Source organism: Ambystoma mexicanum, chromosome 14 (genome assembly GCF_040938575.1).
Source record: "Ambystoma mexicanum isolate Mex_15411 chromosome 14, UKY_AmexF1_1, whole genome shotgun sequence".
In the NCBI taxonomy this organism is placed as follows: domain Eukaryota; kingdom Metazoa; phylum Chordata; class Amphibia; order Caudata; family Ambystomatidae; genus Ambystoma; species Ambystoma mexicanum.
Window position 1 is genome coordinate 38,239,042 of NC_090940.1, and position 26,472 is coordinate 38,265,513.

General features: G+C 44.6%; 1 protein-coding gene across 2 annotated transcripts in view; it reads left to right on the forward strand.

Moving 5' to 3' along the window:
* The window catches only part of DTD2 (D-aminoacyl-tRNA deacylase 2), a 63,189-nt gene that overhangs the window by 23,662 nt on the left and 13,055 nt on the right, over positions 1 to 26,472 (forward strand). For both annotated transcript variants that reach the window (XM_069638470.1, XM_069638469.1), the window contains exon 2: positions 104 to 268. In XM_069638470.1, the coding sequence (XP_069494571.1) occupies positions 158 to 268 (111 nt within the window). In that variant the 5' untranslated portion in view covers positions 104 to 157. The remainder of the gene's footprint in view (positions 1 to 103; positions 269 to 26,472) is intronic.

Below are 26,472 nucleotides of genomic sequence, written 5' to 3' on the forward strand. Positions count from 1 at the left end.
AACTATAGCGTATCCAACGGTGAAGGCCCCACTATAACTTCTCAACCAATACGTGTTCTATCTGATAGTAACTAGTCATCCTTGACATTTTGGGTATTACCAGATATCCGGACCAAGAAGAAGGAAGGCACAGCAGTGACCAGCGTATCTGTACACAATGGCTGATCCCGACAAGGCTGTCAGAGCCCGCACGGTGCTCCAGCAGTGCCTCCATGCCAAGCTGCAGGTGCAACCGCCGTCCGAAGACGCCCCGGCACAGTGGGTGGAGGTAAGGTGAGACTTTAAACAGGCGGGTACTTTTAGGCTTGGGGTACTAGAGGGATAGTGCCAGCATACCTCATCCAAGGTGAGGTATTTTCCGTTTTGTCAGCGGGCAGTAAATACTCTGACATGGTGAGTGTCCACATGTTCATCTTTCTATTGTGAGCCCTGGACTGTAGGTTACTGGTTTTCTGTGTCACTGCTAAGGATGAGCAGTATTGCACTTTTCTTGGTTCCACATAGACCATAGCTGATATTGCATGATAAATGAAAGTGAAAGTGCAAATAGTATGCTACAAACATTTCAGGGCAGTGCTCCAGATAAGATTTTGAAGTGGGAGTATTTTGCTCCCTTATTTTTAAAGTTTGGAGTAAAATTATTTTTTAGGTAGTAAAGAATTACAATTCCCAATGGGAGAATTCTATAAGTGAGTAAAAATATATTTTAACTGGAAAACGGAAGTGTTCTTTTATTATTTCTTTTCACCTAGTTATTCATGCACTTTAAAAGATGCAGGTTTACTTCAGTACCCAGTCAGTTTACCCAAAATAATTCAGAGTGGTACATTTCACCGAAGTCCATAATACTGGAAAACACTGAAAATATTAAATAAATATATATAGGGTAGTGGGGTAAGGGGTTAAAAGGAGACGGGATGGGTTTGGGATGGTGTTATAAGGGTAGAAAATTGGAGAGGGTTGGCGAGGGTGAGCCCCCAAATAATACAATAAAGTTCTGTGTTTTTCCGGTATTTTGGTCGCGTTGAAATGTACCGCTCTAAATTTTCCATCAGTAAAATCACATATAACCGTTTACTTCTTCCAATCGGGCATTCCTCCTGTGGTACTTCGCACACTGCTGGTCCAAACATATCTATGGAGCTGTGTGAGTGAAAGCAGGGGTGCACAGTCCTATCTGTCAGTTTCCTATATTTTGTAGGGAGTATTTTTACTCCCTATTTAATTTTTGGGAGTATTTGCCTATTTTTTGGGAGTAAAAGTGACTGAGTGACTGATACACCCCATATCTGTAGGGCTGTTTGTGACAGATGTTTTGGGCAGCAACCAGTGGTACAGCGTGGCATGAGAGCGATGCAGACTGCAATTTTCAGGGGGCAGTATTTTGTGTGCCGGATTTTGGCATTTGCCATTGGTGGGTGGCCATTGGGTGCATTATTTCATGCTCTGGGATGAGGCCGCTTACTACTGCAGGTTAGGAGTGTGCATCTGTGAAGGATTGGTAGAGGACGCCTGTTGCAACTGACTGGTATTGAGGGCTCTGCGTTTACATGCATAGGTACGCCTATCTTTTGATGGGGAAAATAGTGTTCTGTAGAATCTGACACTGCAATATAACATTCATTAAGATTGAGTAAAGGCATCACAGATTGTGACCGAGCATTTCAGAGTAAACAACAGCATCCTACATTCCAACTTTACATGCTTTGCTCACATTGGATCAAGAAATGGTATATCATTGCATCTGCATAGCTCTTTCCAGGACTGGTAACCAACACCACACTTGAGCTGCACGTTGTGATGTGCAAGGTTATGATCTGTTGTAGGCTATGTGAGTTGCTTGTACTGGGTATGTGACTGGCCACATTGTTTCATGCCCAGGTGTGAGACTCCATACTGCTGTTTACCACCAGGAACTTTCACCTCTTGGTTTTGGAAGCCGGTGCCGCCACTTGCAAGGGTGTTAACACCTCAACACCCCCACCCTGCTTGTCTGGGCCCTCTTGGATCACCACCATCATTGTCCTGCCTCAGGGCCCTTTTTGCTGGTGTGCCATCCACATTTGCCTGCTGAGCCGCTAGGGTCTGCTGTGTACACCTCCATAACTGATTCCCCTTCGGTATGGTGGGTCCTGCTCCTGTGCAGGATTGTTCTTCTTTAGGGACATTGCGGTTGTTGCCTCAGGTTCAAGTCCCATTAAAAGGAAGCATTTACTTACCAGGTTGTCGTGCTTTTCCTGCAGTGTGGTTTGCAGGAACGTACACCATAAGTACTTAACTGTGTTGGTGAGCAATTCAATATACTCGCTCTCAAGGGTCCCCATGGTGGGTTTTGCAGGTACTCTTCTGCTGCATTTTCACGTTGGATAACCTTGAGGGCTGAATCCTGCTCTGCTTCTCTACTCCTGGAGCTGCTATGTCTTCAACCCTCCTCTTGATCTCTTCTTTTGGTCCTCCACTGGTGTCCCCTTGGGGTTGATTGCTTTCTTCTGGGTACATGTGGGAAAAACTGAGACTTACCTGGTTTTCAGTATAATACAGGAAGCCCTACAGGGCGTGACCTATGGGGCACTTTCTGACTTTTATTAAAGTCAGACCTTTGTCTTTTATAGTTGTATTTTAAACTTTGGATCCAGATAACCTATGCCATTTGTACAGCTAGTCCCAGTCCTCCAGACCCAACTAACCTATTACCTGCCTGCATTAGAATGCCTCTAACCAGGCCCCTCCATCTCCACCCCATTCCTCCATCCCTCCATGTGGACTGAGCAGAGGGGCAAAAGAATGAGGACCAGAAAGTAACTTTTCTGTGTGTAAAGCAGGCATTCAGTGGTGTATGCACAGGGAGGGCTACGAGGACCTCCTGAGAGTAAGCACCAAAGATTGGAAGATGCACAGGGAAGGCACCATTTGAGGAGAGGACGTGCCAGAGAAGAATCAAAATTGGACCTAGATGGAGAGAGCACCACAAAGATAGGTGTCACACACCTGGGGTGAGCAAGCCAATTATGGGAGTATCTTGAGCGGTGTGGACCTTGGAAGTAGCAGTACAGACTCCTAGTTAAGATGAAAAGGAGTCAACAGGCACTAGCTGCCAGCTCAATAGATGCCATGATGATGATTAGCCAAGAGTGCCTGCTGCCAAACGGCCCAGTCTTGGGGGGGGGGGGGGGTTATTCACGGGCAATAGGGTGTAAGGGCAATTGGGCTGACGAGGCCTGCATCCCAGAAGACCACTGCCTGGCATCAGAAAGGGATGAGATATTTCTGGGAGCCCTAGTACATCGGGTGTAAACTTAGAACCGGGGTGTGTATGCTATCCTGGAACATAGCAGGTGTGATCAGGCACTTAACAGATGAGGATTTGCTAGAATGTATACGCAAGTTTGGAATAATTCGCTTGCAAGAGACATGGGCCATTAAACCCCTCTCCTGCCCAATTTACAGGGATACACTACATTTGTTATCCCAGCTACCCAAGGAAAGGGTCAGCATTCAGCAACCGGCTGGATCACTGGCATAGATGGAAGCATACTACAGTCTGTAGTTGCATAATGCCACCAAGATGGCGGCCGGACAAGCCTATACCTGGTACTCCGCACGCAGCTCCAGTGCTATGCTGAAAAGGTGCTGGGCGCTCACCGTCCATTCTGCAGCCGACACGGAGCAGCAAGAAGATATATAATCCTTGGTTCCAGTAAGTCATCGTGTGTCTAATTTTGACAGAACGCTAGGAAGCAAGAAAGAAACTAGCATCCTGCTAAAGGTAGATAGGCTAGTTTCTTTCTTGCTTCCTAGCTTCCCCCTCTTATTTCGTTCCTTTCGCCTTGCTGTTCTACTATACTTTTTTAATGCTGCTCTTTGTTACCATTTGCCGGTCTCCCAGAGCTGCTCGCTGCAAGACTGGATCACCGTTCTGAAGTTGCTTCTGAATCCAAGCTGAGTCAGGCTGTCATCTCGCAGCATTCAATATTTCAAACTGTTTTTTTTTTTCATTCAAGGAGGTTTACCCTGGGCATACAAAGGCTCCTCTGTATCTATGCAGTAGTCACTTGGGATTCCTTCACCAGCAACCACCTTATCCATACAACAGCCAGCCCGAGGTCGCTGCAGGAGGGCTCTATTGCCCTTGAGGACCATCTGAGACCCAGCCACAGGTCAGTGAGTGCTGCATGACAGTTGGCGACGCCCATGCAGAATCAAGATGGATCAAATGCAGCAGCTGGTAGCCGTTGTGCAGGCTCTGACAGTGGAAGCACAGACTTTAAAAAGGAATACGATACCCTGCGACAGATGGCTGCTCAACCACATATGACTCCCGGAATACCCCTTGCGTCTCTTCTTTGGGGGAAGTTTGATGTAATTCTCAGAAACTCAAGGAATTCTTGGACACTTGCACTGTTCAGTTTACATTTAAGCAATCCTTTTGTCCCGTGGATAGGGCGAAAGTGGATATATGGTTTTGAACCTAGCAGGACGGGCTCTGGCTTGGGCCACCTTCTCGGTAACCGCCAACAACCCTGTTTTGGATTCCTGTCCTGGATTCATAAATTGCCTCAGGGCAATGTTCGGTCACCAAGAGATAAGTCTCTGCGGAAGATCAATTGATTGATTTTAAACAAGGCTCTTTGGACACCCTGGCGTATATAACTTAGTTTAAACAATTGGCTGCTGGCACAGATTGGCCTGATGACGCCTTGCTAACACTGTTCAGACCAGGCTTGTCCGAGAAATTAAATGATGAAGTGGTCAGAGTTTCCAGACCTGCAAATCTTGCCAATGTGATCAGCCTGGTGATGCAATTGGGAGTATCGACTCCAAGAAAGACAGGCAGAAAAAAAGGCAGCGGATTTCCAGAGTAAATGCTGACTAATCCAGATCTTCGATCAAGTCGTCATCAGAAGAACCTATGCAAGTAGGGACTGCTCGAGGTCTTCTAATCGTAGAAGAACGCAATCGTTGAAGAAGCCAATGGTTGTATACGTACTGTGCCGCAAATGACCATCTGCTATTGAACTGTCTCTTGGCTCCCACTAGGATTTCAGGAGCTGCCCCTTCCCGGTCATAGTGGGGCCCCTGATCCGGGAAGGATGTTTTGGTTCTGTGAAGAGCCAGGAATGAGATGTGGACCCAGAGGACTCATGGTTTTTGGTTATAAACCTTTATTGAAACAAAAAAAAGGGTCTTGAAATTCCTCCCCATCCCCAATCTAAGAGGTTTTTCCGTACCTCAACCAAAAACGAAGGGGTCTGTCCTTTGTCAAGATGTCCAAGCTGAAATATGTCCCGTGTCCAAAATTCTATTCTGGCCTTGTAACGCTTTTGTTTCAGCAATAACCAACGTAGGCTTCTTGGTGCAAGCTTTTCTCCTGTTATTCAAACCAATAAAACCATTAATACTGGATGTTGTTGAGATCACAACTCATAATAGGTACCAAGCCTCCACTCCTCTTTCGAGCCAATGTTCACAGCTCCAGCTAATGAATCCCTTCCTAAGATTCCTTTTATTACTAATATGAAAAGTTCAAACAAAGAATAGTCGAGAACCTAAGAGGATCAATCCCTCCTCCCCATGTTTCCCTCCATTATCAGTGTGATTCAAAATCCTAAGGGTATATATATATCTTCCTATGGATTCCCCTTTCCCTTCATTACAACTTTGATGCAGGTCCCATACTCGAAGGTCACATGGCATATTCCCCAGCCAAGCTCTTTTTGCATATTTGCAATAGTTCACAATTTCAAGGGCATGGATCTTCCTTGAGATTCTCCTTTCCACAATTATAACTTTTACAAACCTTTTTGAGTTTGCGTGGTATACTCTCCTGCCAGGACTTGACTTTACATTTTATTCATGAAGTGGGATTAGCCCAGCGTTGGCTTCCTTGTTTCATAGTTTGTATTCGTTTCCACTTTCACCAAAGGGTTCTTTGACCCTTTTTTTCGAGAGCATTCACCTTCAATTTGCTTTCTCGCCTGAGATATGGGTTCAAAAACAAGTCAGTGGTATGCTCCACAAATAAGTACATTTTTTCATTGGCTTCTCTTTGTGCCTCTCGCCTAATTGTTATGGAGCGGTACATGCTATGATGCAAAGCAGTAACCCATCTACCTTCCCTGGGCTTACCAGTTGCTCCTTGCGTTCCTTCGCTTTGGTTACCTTCACTTTGCCTCTCTCGCTTTATTCTTATGAAGCAGTACACGCATTCAGGCAAACCAGTAACCCATCTGATTCCCCTGGGCTGTGCCTTCGCCGTGTCCTTTTCTGTAGTGCGCAATTCCTGATGCCTTGTGTTTTTGGCCGGCGAACCGCCTGCACTCGAGTTGCTCTGCTGTTCCAACTTGCCTCCACACCGTTTTCCATGCATGCTTTCCCCCTGGCATGGTGCTCGGTGTCAGCACAGGTCGCGGTGCAGCACAGCATCTGCAGATCTCTCCACCTCTGCCTGTCGGCTGTAGCAGTTTTAAACTGCCAAGCATGATTACATAGTTTCCAAAGACTAGACCATTGCGTTGGGTTACCGGTCTTAGTCATCTTCCCTGCTCTGTTGCTTTTTCTCGTCTCAGTTGTTACCAGGTTGTTTCTTGTATGACGTTTAGGAAGCTGATGTTGGATCTTATTGGGATTGATCATTACTGCTCCCTGCCTCTCCCTCGTCCCAGTTGTTAATATACTGTTCTCTGTGGGGTGTTGGGGAATAGTTAAAGTAGATCTAGTAAAAGGTTGAGGGAGAGTGTTACAATATGCGACCAGGGCATGAGGAATGGAGAAACCATCCCTAAAAGGAAATAGGGGGCATGTGACTTTCCTCAATGATGTCATGCCATCTGCCCAAGGATCAGCTTGGTCAGGCAGCAATTACATATTCATATTTTATTCGTCAATTACACACAATGATAAAAAATCACAATAACATATGATAGATCATACAACAAATAGAGATCCATATTAAAGTCATCCAGATTTGGTACTGCCCAAAACTGAAATAATCTATTTGAAGAGAGAATACAATAGTAGGGTAGTGTGAATTTCAAGCTAGGCCCAATCACATATACCCTGCTGCAGTCAGGGTTGATAATAGTATTCCGCTCGGTGTACTATTCAAGAATGGATCGTACCCATTTTGTGTCACAATTCATCATAAAGTATTGCATCCACAGTAAAAAACATGCAGCACAAATTGCTAAAAATGTAAAATGTGTACTTTAGATAAATGAATAGTATCAAAAAGTCTCCTAGTGCAAATCATCAAAGTGCTGTATCAATGGTAAAAACACACAGCACAGAATGCTAACTGTCGACTACTTGTACCTTGTATAATGTAGTTATCTGTATATATCTCAAGGTATCCAATTAATATGTAGTTTCGATGAATTTGTCTAGTTCAAGCCAATCAAACGAGAGAGGAATGAACTGACAATCGTCTTCATCAGGACATGCACAAAACAAACTGGTTTTTAAATACTCAATATAAGAAAACACATCCAAGGCTTAATTAGCATTGTGGCTTGCTCATTTAAAGTTAATGATGAGGTAATCTTCATCTTGAATCGTTTTTCAGTCTTCTTGTTCACTGAAACATTCAAGGAAATACAAAAAAGACAAAAGACAAAGTTAAAACACCTGACCAAGCCTAGCAACCCCATGTTGCCAAAAGGAAGTTCGAAACAATGAAGATAATTCATTTAGACAGAACGTCTATTCAGAATATCAGGTGCCAATTCAAGTCCCCTTATAGCATCCAGTGGAGGTTGGGAGAATAAATACACCATCCAACCGCCATGGGAATAGTGCAGACACTGGATTAGTTAATCTGCGGAGACATAACAACGGGACTGGAATTAGAACCATCCCTACTTCCCTCAACTGAGGTTATAAACCTAAATAACAAAGACACATAGCAAGAGACCAAAAGAAGACTCTCCATACCTCCATTAATTTAGTGAGGAGCACATCCAATAGTGGTGTAGGTCCCCATACAATTTGGATGGCGATGCGATGGAAAAAGGCCAAAATCAAACCTCCATCACGAGCAATGCTTGAATAGTAGCCTAATGGAAGAAAGTAGAAAAATGCAGACTGATTGAAAAGTTTGCATCGCAATCGTTGAGCCAGACTGGGACAAAGAGAACCAATTGTCAGGTCCCAAGGTAATGGTATGCAATACTATCTTACTATAGGAATCCCAAGATTTTTGTAGGGCCATGACGCCTCTAACAACTATCCCGGGAATGCCTAATGGGGAGTCACAAGATATGCAGACATAAATAGCAGAGCATACTTGTAGAATCGAACATGCCTCGTAAATGGTAAATAATGGAAACCAAAATAGCTAGTATTAAACATGCCGCAAGAAAATCCAATGGAGAAATAGTCAACTCAATTGACTAGGCAACAGCCACCTGGACTCAAGAGCCGAAGTGGTATGAGAACAACAAAGTATCTCAAGCTATATCTAATAATACATGCTGAGCGCTACATAATAAAATTAATAAAGCGATCCTATGGCTGAAACTGGGTCTGCACAACCCGAGAATACATGTGGATTTGCGCATGTCGACAATATTGTATTACCTGGCAAAGTAACGGGTGACAAGTCACAGGATCACAAATCCACGGAGCGACAAACTGTCCGATAAAAACAAAGTCACAAGCACAGTGTAGTCCGCGGTCTATTTCAAATGGTAGCTAAATGCTGTAATGCAACCTAACCACGTGGGGTGGAAGAGCCTCACGCTGGAAAATAGGCATAGAAATAGGACTCCGACAGCTAAATCGGAAAAACAATGCTCAAATTGAAACCAAAAGGGAACGGTATAAAGCCAAGTGCCTGCGGCAACAAATATCGAGCCCTGATGGAGGCCCCAGGAATATAACGCCAATGCAGACAAAATGCAACAGCATAAAATTGTTGCGATTAGAACAAGACAGGACTATAGCTATTCTCTTATGGCCCAATTGCATGCAATGGAATAATGGATAAAAAAATAAGACTACAGGACGGTCGTCTATAAAACCTATTCGTGTATTTTGATTTTTTGACTGACCTGTCCATAGTTATAATAGAACATGATTGGAAATAATAAAAGGAATAAGAAAACTTGATAATATCTAAATGGTGTACAGAGCATAATGTATATGTCTCTTAAAACAGTGTGCAGGTGTTCTATGGTACGCAATGGAGCCATTCTTCTTGATGGTTTAGGCCTATCTGGTAGTTTAGAGTATTATACATCCACCACTGTTCACGTTGGGCCCATCTTGCTGCAGTATGCAGTGGATCTGTTCCAAAAACCGTTCAAGGGCCCACCATTTGAGATCATCACAGTTGTGGTTGCGTTCCAGAAAATGTGTCACTAAAGGTGATGTAAGTGTTTTCATCCGGATTTTAGACTTGTGTTCAGATATTCTTATTTTTACCGGTCTGGATGTTTTGCCAATTGCAAGTTTTCGAACATGGACAAATGATCACGTAGATGACATTAGAGGAACTGCAAGTGGTATGGTGCTTTAAATACCATGATTTCCCATTCATCAAAACTGAGGAACAGGCAGTCATGGATCCACATTGACTACATAATCCACTGGGGAAGTGACCCAATATGGGCTTAAAGCCCCATTGTGCTTGAATGGTAGACTGTTGGTGGTACTAGATCCATCAGCTTATGAGAGCCAGTTCTTTAAGTTTTTTGCCTTTCTTAAAGGCAAAGATAGGGCGTTCAAGCTCCGGGTTATTCAATGGCAAGAGATGGCAATGTCTATGAATGATCTTTTTAATCTCATTGTGTTGTAAGTGGTTGCACATACAATGTGTTTGTTGGTAATGTCGACTTTTCGGTTTTTAGTAAATAAGATGTCCCAATGTTGATTTCTGGCCCTTTTACGAGACTGCCTCAATAAATGAGGAGTATAACCTCTAGCTTGTAGACTATCAGAAATGATTTCAGCCTGAGATGAATAATCAATCGTCTTGGAGCAATTTCGTCTCGCTCTTAGAAATTGCCCGTAAGGGATGCTTTCACGTAGTGCCTGGGAATGAAAACTATCAAAGCGCAAGATAGTATTCCTATCTGTCTCTTTACGGAACAGTTCTACAATGATGTGATCATCGTCGATCTTAATAAGCAAACCCAGGAATGGAAGCGCTGTATTGCTACTAGACATTGTTAAATTGAGATTGGGATTTATTGTATTAATCCATGGGAGAAATAATGTATAATCTCCTTGGGTTTTGTTCAATACAATTACAATGTCGCCAATATAGCGCTTGTATAGCCTAATGGCCGAACGGAAAGGATTAGAATCTTCCAAAATGAAAGTTTTCTCAAACTGCCATATATGCACACCGGAGTCTAATTTTCTAGTTTATTCTCTTTATACCAGTATTTACCAGTGTGACCATGCTCTTTGATTTTCTTGATTTCATATGCTCCCCAGGTTCACGATGAAGGGGATACCCATCCTTTGGTTTCCATCTGCCCAAGGATTGCCTAACACCCAAGTGGTCCTCCCTCATATAGCCGCCCCCATGGTCAGGATCACAGGATCAGGTAGCGGCTGCCGTCTCCTGGCCACATGGTGGGAGGCTAGCTCAGGGAAAGGAGTGATGACCTCATCATATTCATCAAAGTTCCCACTTGGATAATAACCAAAACCCAGAGCACACCATGGTGGTTATCAGAGTCACTATGCAATTGCAGGAAGTCTGCAGCAAAGATGTGCAAGCTTTACTTGATTGCGGAGCAGCAGGGTTTTTTTCTGGATGATCAATGGTCCTTCTACACCAAGTACCCAGATAGGCAAAAGACATATTTGTGCCATTTGAGGGCGTAGATGGTACTCCATTATCCTCATGACCCATGAAATAACAGACCAAACTACTTACTATAGCGATTTCCTCGCATACTGAAACCGTGAGATTCAATCTGATAAAGGCTGCACATTACCCAATTATTTTGGTTCTACCATGGCTAAGACTACATAACCCCTTTTATCAACTCGACAGCAGCATCCATATTTCGGGTCACAGGTCCAGTCCCTATTGATGCCTTATGTTCGTTATCCAAACAGTAAGCCAACTTTCAGAAAGTCTTTGAGGATGAAGAATATAAAGAGTTGCCATCGCATCGAAGAGGTGACTGCGCCATTAGTCTGCATGCTGGGAAACCCGTTCCCGTTCCTTTTGGGAGAACGTAGATATTACCTGCCCCTGAAAAAGCCTTGAGGGAGTATCTTCAAACCAACTTACGCAATGGTCTCGTAGTTGAATCTAAATCCCCTGCAGGGGCATTGCAATTTTTAATTCCCGAGGCCATGCATAGACTAGAGGTTTGAAACGGTGTTCTGGACAAATATCCCATGCCCCTTATTGCTGAAATGCTGGAGGTGTTTTAAGGATGCCTTGTATTTCACCAAGCTAGATTTAAGAGTGGTGTATCATCTGATCCGTTTTCACAAAGAAGACAAATGGAAGGCAGCCTTTCGTACTCCAACGCCCCGGCTGTCTTCCTGCAGTTTATTGATCACGTCTTTGCAGACCTATTATTCCATTTCATGATAGTATATCACAAGGATATCCTGATATTTTCCAAGTCCATTTCAGAGCATGTGACACCTGTCCAGGTGGTTCTGCAAAGGTTATGTGAGTATCGTCTTTCAGTCAAACTTAAAAAGTGTGCATTCCATCAAACTGAAATCCCTTATCTGGAGTACATTCTCTTCGGGAAGGGAACCATGAGGGATACGGCGAAGGTTCAGGCCGTTCTGGACAGGCCACCTCTAGTTCAATATAGGGAATCCGACATGTTTTGGTTTCTACAATTTTTATCAAAAGTTATCTTAAATTTCTCACAAAGTATTCTTCCCCTTACCTCACGGTTCAAGAAAGGCAGGAAGTTCATATGGAATAAAGAAGCCCAAGGAGCATTTGAGGACATAAAGAGGAAACTGCCCCGTGTTGCTTCTACCAGACCAGACACGATCCTTCATATTAGAAAACAATGCATCCAATTATGCCATTGGTGCGGTCCTAATGCAGAAAAGCCCCTCAGGAGAAGAACATCGCATCGCTTATCTCTCTAAAACTCTAACTTCATCAGAAGTGAATTACACTGTGCTGGAGAAAGAATTGTTAGTCTTCAAAAGAGCTTGTAAAGAGTGGCAACATCTACTGTTGATCTCATTTTCCGATTGAATTTCGAACGGATCATCCCAATCTTCAAATACTGCAAACCACAGAAACACAAAATAGCCGACAAGCTAGATGTGCCTATTTTTTCTCATCATATAACATCCAGTTTACCTTTTTATCAGGAAAGGAGAACTGTGATGAATACTATGGATCCCTCACTGTACCCCTGCCTAAAGTCTCCTCTCAGGTGGCCAGGCAAGGGCAGACCCGTCCCGATCCCGACCTGAGAGTTGTGTACTGCGGGAGGGTCACTTGGGAGTAGATGGGGCCCAGACTGGTGAAGGGATCCCGTGGGATGAGACGCTGTATTCGCCTTTGAAAGGGAGTGACGTTTTTTTGTATACCAAAACATAAAATGTCCTGTTGCCATTATAATGTATCTGAACCCCATGTTAAGTTTAGAAATATGGGCAAAGTGGGTGCAACATCTTTAACCACCCCACTTAAGGAGGAATCTGTTGTACATTGTATGGATAAAAATCCCCCTTGCTCCCAAAGGTACAGAGAAAGGAAATCTGTAAATGGTGGCATAAATTAACTGCCTTCCCCGTCTGTGATAAATCTGGATGAAGCATTAATAAAAATATATGAACAAAATGGTTCTAAAGTTAAAAGTAGTAAATTACCAGTTAGAACTAATTTTGTTGCTAGGGACTTCCAAGTCCCATAGTCCCAAGAGTACTGGGACGAAGAAGAGGTCTTAAGAGCAATGTAGACCTGAAGATCAGCCAGTTAGGCTTAACAGCTCACACCTGAGTGGGAGGCTGAGAGTCTTAAAAAGCTCCCTCAGGTGCAGGCCATTAATTGTGGTCACAGTTGGAGGACTAGTGGCAGTTGTAGCAGCAGGAGAAAGTGGCAGAAGAAAGCAAGTTGCTGGCAGAATGCACAGAAGTGAGAGGAAAGAAAGGACGCCAGGATTTTCCATCAGCTTACTCCAGTTACCAGTCCTGAGTTGGTCATTTTCCCCCAAAGTCTGGATTGCAGAGGTTGTGCAGCGGGAAGCACAAGGTTTCCGAAGCTTCCCCCCCCCCCCCCATGTGAACCTGATTGCAGACCGCTCGCAGCGGTAAGTGTGCAGCAGACAGTGTCTGGAGGCTGGCATGCTGCAGGGGGCCGTGGAGAGACAAACTCAGTGCCTGTGTGGCGGGACGTAAGGCAGCTTGATGTGAGTAGTGTGCTTGGTCAAGAAAATACACGTAGAAGCCGGTGAGTGTTTTTATGTGTTCTCAAGCCTTCAGGCATCTCAGGTGGACAACTGTAGCTAGTTGCCTTTCATTCTCAAAGGAGTGAAATTGAATGAAGCTGACTGGAGTGTGTCAATTGTAGCACTCGCGTATAGAGCAATACGCTGTGGAAGGAGGTTTCCGAACATTATAAATTCCAGAAACCGCTTTAACAACATTACTGGTGGTGTGTACCTAAAAGTGATTCTAGCACAAAGACGGAGCCTAAGTAAAGCCACAATAACATTGTATCCTGTGAAACAAGTGTTAAACCTCAATATTGCGAACCGAAAAGAACCAACAAGCATTACCTTAATCCCAGAATAGAACAAGCATTGCCCTCAGTCAGTCAAAAGAGGCTAATGAAAAGGTTTCAGTGGAATTAACTTCTGCTACCAAAGGAAAAGGGGCTAATAAAATAAGGTAGAGCTTGTAAATGAATGACTATGGTGTAAAGGAAACCAATTGGTCATGAACTCACATTGCCAAAGACAATAGAAGTTAAATTGAAAGTACTTGGTTAGGGGCTTTACAAAAGACAAGAGTGGTTGAAAGCGGCCCTTTAAATATTTACAATAGGTATGCCTCGGAGGAAGGGATGATGATTTTTTTAACTGCTCTAGTAGAGAATAGCCAGCTGGAGGTCCAGGCATGTTAATCCCTTTTTAATTATGTATATTGCTTTTAGAGTTGTTTTAGCATTGTACTAAGCACTAGTTGTGCGATGTTGTTTTGAATATGAAATGTATTGTTTTGTGCTTTTATGGTACTAGTTACCGAAATAAAGTTGCACTGACTAACTGAAAAGGAAATGCATGGAGGGAGGTAGAAAAACAGGTGAGCACAGGCACAGAGGGTGGAGCAGATCCCGGGCATAACAGCAGAAAAGTAAAGTTTGGTTCCTAGCCTGGCTGTCTTCAACAGCCTGTGAGACATGGGAACACTGCACAAGTACAAGCCAGTATTGAGGCTCAGCGTAAGTAACAGGGCTTACCAGGCCTTGAGACTCCACGTCCATTTTACCCTCATATCTGAAACTCCCAATGATTCAAGATGCCTCCTCACCAAAACCTGCCCTCTGCCGTCTTTGGCAGCTGCACTTCCACTCTCCTTATTTCCCTTGTAGATCAGATGGTATTTTGTACATTCAGGGAGTGCCTTTCCATTTATTAACTGCGCAGTGTGCTAGCAAAACAACCTCCTGGATTCGGGTCCAATGCTTATCCGTAGAGAACAATTCTCCCTGGTTTAATGTTTCTTGGCCATCTGTCAAAGTTTCTCAAATGTATAAAATAAAGTCTCAATTTTATCACCATACTCCATCCCCAAGCATATCTAGCAATAATGTAAGGTCCCCCCCCTGACAGCTTTCTCACCCCACAATTACCCCACATATCAAGCCACAAGACCAGCTAATGCCAAAGCCACACCTATAATCACAAACGCAAGGAAGCCAAGCACCATCACAATCCCAGTCCGCAATGCATTGCATGTGGGCTACATCCCCTGCCACCTAAACGCAAATAAACTGTTAAATCAACTTATTTTTATTGATCATATCACCTATGACCCATTCGCAAACAAACCGCTAAAATAAAAAACGCAATATGCCACGAAAACGAACAGGACCAAACGAAAGACTAACGGGAGAAGGAATAAGCCAAAGGGATTCACTCCACATAATCACAACTGTGGAACACACCCCCACAAACCTGGTCGACAACAGAACAAATTCTAAGAGAAGAGAAACATCTCTGTGCCTAACGCCATACCTCGCAACCCGCCACTCTCCAGAGCTAGTCAATTCAACCAACGATACAAGATGTACCAACAACATACCGGAACTGTGCATGCAGGAAAAGACAAAACCGATATTAAAATACCAACTAAACCACAGCGAAAAAATTCAGAGCAAGCTAATCAATGTACAAACATGCCACAGAGTTATACACTGTGCTGTGCGACGGTGGCGTCGACATCCTATTCATCACGGAAACGTGGTTAGATGACAACTACAAAATCACACTCCACAGCTGCCTAACCGACCACTTCAAATGCAAACAGTTAAACGGAGAAGAAAAAAGAGGAGGGGGTCTTGCAATAGCATTCAAGAAACACCTGAAAATATAAACAGACTGACCACTAAACATCAAAAACAGTGAATCAATAGTCCTTCACTTGACAGTAAACCCGAAAACAAACCTAAAATTCATACTGGTCTACAGACCACCGACATACAACGCAACTTTCGTTGACCGACAACTTCACAGAAGTCATCACGAGCATAGCCGTCCAACATGAACATTTGATAATCCTGAGGGACTTCAACATCTCCTTTGAAGAAGAAAGCACAAACTCACAAAGATCACTCATCGAGCAACTTAAACCCCTGAAACTACAATAATTAAGGAGCAACACGCACAGCGGGACACATGCTTGACGCAATCTTCACCAACAAAAACCTTATCACCACTGCCCCACCAATACAGATACTCTGGAGCGACCAGATCATCATTCCATTTGTGATCAAACTACCAACAAAAGTAGCCAAGCAACCCAATAAACTTCAGACTATCACAAAAAGAAACTGGATGACAATTAAAGCGAGCAACTTAATAGAACAACTTGAATTCACAAAACCACTAACATGGAAGAAGCTGACCTCGACGGAAAAACAGAGCTACTTCATCGCTGAAGCATTCGATGACATCTCCCCATAAAAACCTTTCATCCCATGACGAAAGAGAGCAATGGCAAAATGGTTTACCCCCCACCCCAGCTCAGTACCATGAAAAGGAACAAGAGGAAGCACAAACTAGAATGGAGGAAAGAATACGACCAGGCAAAGAAAGTACAATTCCAGGGACAAATCCGAGCTTACAAAAAGGAAATTCAAAAGGCTAAAAAGAAATACCATGACAACAGAATCACCAAAGTCACCAACACCCAAAAAGAACTGTTCAACATCATTAACGAAATGTGGAACCAACAACACTCGGATACCTTCACAGAAAGTATGCAACGACCTTGCGGACCATTTAAAAAATAAAATCCATCAAATCATACAAAGCAGACCAGAACCAAAGGCACAGCCAAACCTGCCAAACGTGAAACCACAGTATAAACTCCAAAGCTTCCTTCAAATATCAGTAGAGACATTTGTCAAGCTGGTAAGACATAGCAACAAAGCAGGCTCCGCCATGGACCCGTCATGACATCTACAAATCAATCCTCACACGGTGCACCGCTGGAATACAACAGAAACCTCTTTAACCTATCACTCACAAAAGGGAAAGTACTGCAATCATTCAAATCGACACACGTCAAACCACTCCACAAGGACAGGAGAGGCGACGTGGAAGACCTCTCCAACTACAGACCTATTGCATACATCCCCTACTCAGCAAAACTGCTAGAAAGCTATGTCTACAAACCAACACAGGAACACGTAGAAAAACACCAGTTGCTGAACCACACACAAGTCGGCTTTAGACCTGCGAGAAAAACAAACGCAGATAGCAACACAAACTCTGCCCTGATACTACTCAACCTCTCTACAGCGTTCGACAGTCAGCCATGACATCCTCCTCAAGAGAATAGAAGAAATGGGAATAACAGACTTATCCCTACTATGTATTAAATCATTCCTGGCGAACAGAACGGAAACTGGATAAAAACAACCAAATCCGCTCCCCGGGACCCCAACTGTGGAGTACCACAAGGATCATCCCTATCCCCACTCTTCTTCAATATCTACCTGTACCTGCAAATCAAGCTCATCAAAAAACACAGACTTACATGCTACAACTACGCAGACGACACACAAATCATCTATAAGATTAAAGAAGCACAAGAAGAAAACACAACTCTGGGAGGATGTCTCAAAGAACTCTACGGCTGGATGAACACAAACCGTCCCAAACTCAACCCAGGCAAGGCAGATATGGTTACAGACAAAAATCTGGAAAATAACATTTAAATCCCATGGCCCACGGAACTAGGAACAACCCCCAAACCATTGAAAATAGTCAAAAACCTTGGAGTCCTTATGGACAATGCGCTAACATTAGAACCACAAGTAAACGCAATAATCAAGAAATGCTTCTTCCTCCTACACTCGGTAAAAATAATCCTACCGTTCCTGTCCTTCACTCATAAAACAGTGACAATCATCGCCCTCATCATGTCAAGAATTGACTACGCATACAGCCTCTACCTCGGAATGCCGGAACAGCTGCTGAAGAAACTGCAACTTAACCAAAATGCAGTGGCCAGACTCCTCCTTAAACTATCACGAAGAGACCCACATCACCCCAGCACTAAAAATGTTGCACTAGATACCAATCAAACAGCGAATCACGTTCAAAACAATGTGCATAACGCAGATGACAATCCACTGCCAAGGAGCAGAATTTGCGCAAAAGAAAATAACCATTTACCAACCAACAAGAACACTCAGATCAAGCAACGACACCCGCCTGGAACCAAAACCATACACAAGAAAAAATATTGGCCGATCCTCATTCTCCCACCTGGTAGCAAAACCTTGGAACGCACTTCCGAATGAAATACGCAATACAAAGGACCACCTAAAATTAAGGCAACTACTCAAAACCTGGCTCTTCATCTCAGAACCAGACAGAATCAACTAACATACACCAATGGTAATAGAACATGCCACACACAAACACACGTGGCAAGAAATAGCTGGGGAGGGTGGAAGCCCAGGATTTCACCTTCTATCAAGCCAATCCCCTCCACTAGGCAAAGACCAGGGGACAGGGACTGTAGCTCGAGACGAAGGAGCTTTAATCATTAACTAACACCTGACAGGACAGGTAGTGCTTAGGATTCAGAGGGAGGAGACAGCACCCTAGGAGCACAGGGAGACAAGGGAAGGCAGACCCCACTGACAACCAAAGAGCAACACACAACCTTAGCGAACGCAACCCGGGGGAGGCACAGATCACTAGACAGTCGCAGAGACATGCCACTGCTTTGCACAGAACCAGATGAATGAACCGCCAAAAGAACGCTCCTGCAGACATCAAGGGCAGGGCCACCTAACACAGATGTCCGAAACAGCAAGGTAAGCCCACTAACCCATCCTCTAAAAACCTCAACTCTCTGCTTACACCTCTCACACCCTAAACAAACAGAACCACCTTCTTGCTCAGCAAACTGCATGCACTTCACTACACTGCAACAACAAAACAAACCACACATAGCCTTCAGCGAACAGTGTTAACCGAACTGAAGCTGCCAACAGGACATCACTAAATCTCGCTCTACCTTTATACCCGCTACACCCTACTAACCCTTTTACCTTTCAGATCCGCCAGAGTGCCAGGGGACCATTCCGGTGGTGATGGTACACAGTATAAAAGTCCTTTAACATTAACCTTGGGCCAATACTGGATTTCTCACTTTCATACTCTTGGTGGTTGTTTTCCTGACTTTGGCATTACTTGTTTCATAAACTCTACTCTCTGCTTTCTGGTTCTGTGTGGTATTCACAAGTGCTTTCAATCCTTTTTAGTTCACTCAATATCTTGCCAGTACTTGTTCCGGTATTCAACAGTACTTTTAATCAATTGCCGTTCACTCAGCATTTGCAAAAGGACTTTGTTATACGTTAACAGACCGCCCCCTTTGGAGTGTATATTGGCTTTACACTCACTGGTCGCACATGGTAACGTTCTTCCTCTTGGTGTCCTTCGCGATGGACTTCTCCAGGCTTTGGCAGTTTCTGGCTTCTCCAGACTCAGCCTTCCCTTTGCAGTGCCCGTTCTCCTGGCTTCCTATGGCGGCGGCTGCGGTTACAGGGAGCTCCACAGCTTCTCCCCTCCAGACCCGCTCCAGTCGATAGAAGGACCTCCTGACCCTCACACAGCCGACCACAGCGTCCCTTTCTTCTGTGCAGCACTGCTCCAACCACCTGGGTCTCCAGCTTCCTTTCCTCCAGGTGTGTTAAGTGATCCCAGGTGTGGGTCGTTGAGTTCTCTTGCCTGACTCTGGAGGACTCCATTAGGCAGACATGCCTAGTTGTTCAAATGGTATGCCTCCATAGCCCTCTTCCTCGTCTCAGTACCAGAGTGGTGTTTGGAACTGTCTCATTTAATAAAAGAAGCTGTGATCTGTTTGGTCTTCGATAAATGTGTGTCTCTTCCTCATCTCAGTACTAAGGTGTTGTTTCTGGGGAACAGTTTGGAATGAGGAGAAGGGAAAGGGTTGATAATATGCCACAAAGGCTTTAGGGAAAAAGGGCTCATTATGAAGGGGGGGAAATGTGGAGACTGTCTCGCCTAAGGGCGTCCTTTCCCCATTCCCCAAGTTCTCTCCAACCAGGTGATCCTCCCTCGCATATCCATCTCCAGGCTCGAGCTCCAAGAGCAATGGCCTTTGCCTGGCCACCTGAGAGGAGGATTCTGGGGAAAAAGAAGTTAGGATACCCACAGGTTCCTAACAGGAAAGCGAATCAGCCCCTTGAGTCTTGTGGAATTTGTTTTGCTTTTCTACACTCTAAGGAAGGCAAGGTATCACAAGTAGAAACTGACACAAGAGTTGTACGTTTCAAAACCTTTGTCAGATTCAAGGGGGTTGGAAAAACTCCTGTCTGGCCCTATAACTAAGATGGGAGTAATCTCGACCATCGAATGATAAAGAAACAGTCCTAGTCAAACAATAAAGGCATATACTAAGAAAAACGTAATGCCTACCCTCTCTCTAATACAAACTAATGTGACATAGGTATATGTATCTAATAAAGGAAAAATCATTGCTGGAACGAAATGTCAGAATGGCAATATTAATCAGTTTTAATTCTCGTCCCCACGTTGTATAGCACAGAGTTGGATAGAACACTTGATGGAAGAACACACTTTGGCTTGCGAACACAGGTGGCTTGCTCTGCTCTCCAGAACCTTCTTGGCCGTTCAAGTCTGAGTCACAAGTTTACAGGTTTAACCTCTCTGGTTCCCATTACCCAAGTCCAGGCCACCCTTCAGGATTCTATACAGTTTCAACAAAAAGTGTCTATAGTATTTGGTCGTAGTACACTGTATAGGTTCCCCTCAATCGTGCTCAAACCTTTTCTCCTTGGTGGGATTCCCTTCCCCAAGCTTTCATTCCACACATGGGCTTACCTCTGTCGGGTTCGAGCCACCTTTCGAGTTTTGATTTCCCTGTCGAAGACTTTCGAAACTGGGAGGATTTTTGCTCTCACCTCCACCTGACCACTTCAACCCTCCTTTCTTTATTTCCACTTTACATATTTTCCTTCAGTTTCAATGCTTGCTTTCATATCAATTGCTCCTAGATCAAGTCTTTTAAACCTTTCTTTCATGCGATTTTGTGATTACTTTCTTTCTCTTGCTTCCTGCTGCCGCTGCAGCTTCACAACATTACACAAGAGACATTCGATTGGGCAATCTCACTATGCTGGACCACTCTGCTACTTTGTATTTCGTATTCACAGTTCTTAACAATGGATTAACTTTCACTCGCAGCTTATCTGCTCTTACATAACCTTCCTCCCTCGGATATTGTCGCAAGCATTTAAAGACAGACCAGAATTTCTATGCTTCCTTCTGCTAATCGGTCGTGTTAAGATGCTTTTTGCCTTTCGTGCCTTTGATGTAGGAGTCAAGGTTGTTACCACTGCCACTTCTGCGCCTCCCCAACTCTGCCGTTCACCCGGGAGGGTGGCTAGTAATCTTGTAGCACTCGGAAGACTCTTTCTCCCTTCCAGCTGGGCTGTCGTGTGCAATCATCATGGCCTTTAGGAAATGGCGATCTCTCGCTGACAGGGTCTCTGGTTTCCTGCCCCTTTGGTTCAACCCCTCACTTTGTCGCTCTACTCACCTTGTTCTCATGCACTGCCTTGCTCCAAATGTGTCTCAGTGTTCCACCTTTTAACCATGTGGTGAGAGTTAATAGGTATTGGGTGTGCATGATTAAAGTCAAGTGCCTGACCCTGCCTGATCTCGTTAGAGGGATATGTCCAGTGTATTGCATGGGTGATAATCCGTTCAGCCTTAGACCTCCTCTTCCTCGGCTCAGTGTTTGTGTAGGAAAGGAGGGGCGGGGGGGATTTGGGAAGTTGTAATAACCTATAAAATAGGATTGGATAGGGGTATTAGGAAAGGGGATACTGCATCTAGCCATCGGGTGTCTGTCCCTCACTCCCTGTGGACCCCTCCCCCCCAGGTGATGATCCTCCTGCACTTGTCCACCCCCAGGGTTGGATCCAAAGGTGATGGCCGTGCCCTGGCCACCTGAGTAAGGGATCCCGGGGTCTGGGCAGGGAAACGCACTCTGGTTTTCACAATACCGTTTTGGAACTATTGGTTTTGATTTACAAAGCAGGGCTGCAGGCGGACAACCAAGAGACATTTCCCTTTTCACCTTATGTTGAGTTTAGCTTGTGAGAGGGATAGGTTAGGATTTGGACACAGGGCGGCAAACTTTACTTTGGACATTCTGACCCAGTTTCATTAGCTAGTTTTGTTGAGGCAGGAAACCCTTCTTAGAGGTAGAGTTGGTTAGGATTTCCCCCAACTCCTCTCTATTTCTGTTAATTATATAGGTCTTCGCTAAATCAACATGCCACCCATGTGTCAGAGTCTTACTTCTACTCCCTCACATATGGTGTCAATAGTCGAATCGGATCTGGTTGACACAGATCAGGGAAACCTAAAATTGACCAAACTCTCAGTTAAAGAATCGGCCCCAACTGTGGCTACCAGAGAGTCTTTTGGCTCTGACCTTTGTAGTAGCAAAGAGTTAACCATAGAGCGAGGGAAAAGTGAGGGGCTGGAACAGTCCCAAATGTTAATCCCCAAAAGCCATCGGAGAGTGGTTCTTGAAATCGCCCATACCCATCTCGCTGCTGGAAATCTCGGAACATCTAAGATCCAAAATCAGGTGGTTGACAGGTTCTGTTGGCCGGATATCTTTGCCGACATCAAACACTATGTTGCAGCATGCCCCTTGTGCCAAAAAACGGATCCCCCGAAAGCCTTTGCCAGTTTCCTTACGACCCTTGCCCATTATAGAGGTACCATTTTGGAGAATAGTGATGGACAAATTGGGAAATCGGAATACATTGGTCCTCTTAGATTACGAAACCCGCTATCATGAGACTTTCCCTATGCGAAACAATACCATTCAACAAATATTGAAAGATTTAATCCCTTTCTTGTCACAAGTTGGCTTTCCCAAATAAATCCTTATCAACCAAGGCACGACGATCATGAGTAAAAAGGTATGACTGAGGTGAAGGAAGTTGTTCAAATGAAAACCCACAGAATGTCTGTCTAACACCTACAGACTGACTTCCTGGTCGAACGGTTTGACCAAACCCTAAAAAGGATTCTAAAGACACTGGTTGAGGCAGATAATAAGAATTGGGACATGATGGTACCCTGGGCCCTATTTGCTGTAAGAAAAGACTCCCAAAGTTCTCTGGGATTTTCACCCTTTGAACTTCTATATGGGAGAGATCGCAGAGATGTACTAGACATACTTGGAGAAATGTGGAAAGAGAGGGAGGAAGCTATTTTACCATTGTCTTAAACTGTGCAACTAATTAAAGAGCACATGGCGCTGGTAAGAGATATAGTCAACTACAATCTAGCCAGGGCAGAGGAAAAACAAAGGGCTTTTATGATAAAAAGGCAGCCCCTCGCTCTTTCTCAGTAGGACAAAAGGTCCTTGTTCTACTTCCCATGTCCGAAAATAAAATGTTGTCCCGTTGGTACGGTCCCTATGAAATCCTAGAACAGACCGGACCATGTAACTAACAAGTCTCCCAACCAGACTGCCGATTAAAATTTCAAGTGTACCACATCAACCTCCTTAATGAGTGGAAACAACATCTGTGGTAATGGCTAGTTTTTTGACTGAGGAAGGTGAAGTTTACATCTAATCCATGAGGACCTCCCTATCCCACAACATGCGTTTGGGCACGAGCCAGGGAGGGCAAGAGGTGTGTATCATCATATTCGCACCCCGCCTATGAAAAGTCATAAATCTGAGACCCTACCGGAAGCTCGAAGGGAATTAATCGTTCAGGTTGTGGAGAAGATGCTGGCTGACGATAACATAGAACCATCTCAGAATTCAGGGACCTCGCCAATAGTCCTTGTAGCAAAACCAGATCAGCCAAGAATTGATGACCTCATCGTTCATCGATCGCCTTTTTAGATCTCGTAGGGTATTCTAGAAGGTACCTAATTTTTCCTCTATTACTTATTACTTAAAGGACAGGTTAAGAAATGCAGAGCCGCAAAAGTTCAAATGTGGAAAAGATCAGGCTTGCTTTGATTCTCTGAATACAGTCCTCTGTAGTGAGCCCGTACTTAAGTGGCTGATTTTAATAAAGAGTTTGTCCTACAAACAGACGCCTCCAAGGTGGGTCAAGGAGCAGTGTTGTCCCAGGTGTATGACTAGAACATCCAGTGCTGTTTATCAGTAGAAAATTGTTTCTGAGAGAGAGAAGTTATGCTACCATAGAACTGGAGGCCCTAGCGATCAAGTGGACAGTAGGACATCTCCGATACTACCTCACAAGGAGCACCATTTACATTAGTCACTGACTATTCCCCATTAGTATGGCTCAGCTGTAGGAAAGACACCAATCCCCGAATTATGCAATGGTTCCTTGATTTGCAACCGTACTGTTTTAGTGTGGAACATCGCAAGGAACAGGGGAACGTAGACTTTCCTCTCCCGCTTCCCTTTAGGGGAGGAAGTAACTGAAACCATCAGGAAAATGGTATGAGACGAATCCTAAGGTGTCGTCACTGCTTTAGATGGGGAAGCCCCTTTCCATGAGGCCAGGGAGGTGAGGCCACTACTCAAAGGGGTTTTCTGTGACTGTGTCGGGGAGAGGTACTCGGCGGGAGGATCTCATGGGGAGGGAGGACCCCATTGAGTGTGGTGACCATTTCGGGAGAACACAGTATCCCTGGCCCTCCCACCTTTCCTCAAAACCCCTCAATTCCACATTTCATAATGTCCCTATGTGTTTTTGTAATACGTCCCAAGTAAGAACTACTGAGACGTTGAAGAGCCCACAAGCAATGAAGATCACTGACAACAACAAACGCACATGCTCTCACCTTTCCAGGGATCCTACTGGTCCGCTGTCATTCAGAGGCAGAGAGGGAAGAGATTGATGGCGTCTTCGTTTTCAGGACAGCAGAGGCCACAAGAGTGGCCAGGTACGTGCAGGCCAACAGAGCAAAGAAGCAGACTGTGACTGAGAGAGAGACGCACTCACGGAAGGCCCGGAACGCAGAAGGCAGACCCAATGAGAGGGACATTTCCTGCTGGTGACCAAAGCCGCTGAAGTGCAAATGAAACGCTGCCGAACTGCATAGGAGACGCGTGGAGGATCGGGAAGGCTCCGGTGAACCAGAGAAGCTGCCGAAGCCCCTGGGAGACCCACGAGCAACCGGAGGGTAATGACCACGACCCTGCAGGTACTAAGGTGACTAATCCCAGGCTTGGGTATACTCAGAAGGGGCATGGGACCCGAAGTGAAACACAGAAAGACTGTTCACCGGGGCAGAGTAACCAAGTGAAGGATTTCTGGGACCTATATTGGGAAAGCATATCCCGAGTAGTAATAACAAGAAACATGAACTTTGCATACACAAGTGACACTCGCAGACCTTGGCAGGTGGGTAAACCAAGGCTGTGGCTAGAAGAGAACTCTGAACTGGGACATTAACCAAGTGAAGGTGGTCTGGGACCCATGCTGGCGAAGTGCACCCGAACAGTAATAAAGACAAATACGAACCTTACTTGCACAAGTGACACTCTGAGAACTTGGCAGTAGATTAAACCAAGGCTGTGGGTAGAAGTGAAGTCAGATAGAGAAGACGGTAAGATTGAGACGTTGAGTAACCTACTTGGCGGGCGAGTGGACCAAGGATGGGGTACTGAGAAAGGGTCCTGGACCCTCTGCAGAGCTTTGGAGAGAGAACCAGGCTATTATTCTTTGTCATAGTACCTAGAAGCCGGAACTGCTCACAAAGTGACTGGGACCCACAAGACGGCTTGGAATGGGTGTCCAGGGCATCCTTCCTTATGGCAGGGCCTGGCTGTCCGGTTTACCAAGTAAAGATGAGGATCTATCTTGACCATTGAAAATACAGAGAACATTTTGGATAACGTTGGAAAGACTCTGGAGAAAGAGAAACAACCCCTTGAATCTTGTGGAACTTTGTTTGATTTTCTACACCTTTTTGAAACTATTGGCTTTGTACTATAAAGCTGGGCTACAGGCGGACAGCCAAGAGACATTTCCCTTTTTACCTTATTTTGAGTTTAGCTTGTGAGGGTTAGGTTAGGATTTGGACATGGGACAGCAAACTTTACTTTGGACATTCTGACACAGACCGTTTCATTAGCTAGTTTTGTTGAGGCAGGAAACCCTTCTCAGAGGTAGTGTTAGTTAGGATTTCTTGCAACTCCCCCCCTTTTTTTTGTTATTAATAAAGGTATTTGCCAATCAATATGCCACCCTTGTGTCTGACTCTTACTCCTGCACCCTCACAGGTGCCTGCAAGGCACAATCCTGTGCCCCTTTAAAGCACTAACTACTGCATAGAGAAACTACAGATTTAAGAATTCCCTCTGGGAGTTAAGACAGAAAAGCATCTTGTTGTTAGATCCTCATATCCAGTATAACATTGATCTCGGGTTGTAGGGGTCAATTCGATATCTACTAACCTGGGTTTGGAGATGCCTGGGATAAGAAGGACGTTCTCTGCTAGACGAGGGAGATAAGAGAGTGGGACAACTATAGGGCCCATTGAAAAACCAATACCCTTGATCCATCTTGAAGCTTGTAGGATTTCTAGTGCCATCCATGACATAAGGCAAAAATAAACGCATGCGTACGATAATACTTGAAAAAATAATTGTGTACCACAGAGATCACTGTACGGAATGGGCAGGGGTACTCATCACCGTTTCTGTCCATTTTGGAAAAATGGACAAGCAGTCTGGGAGACCTCACCCTCGCCCCCCATTCCTCTGTCACATTCA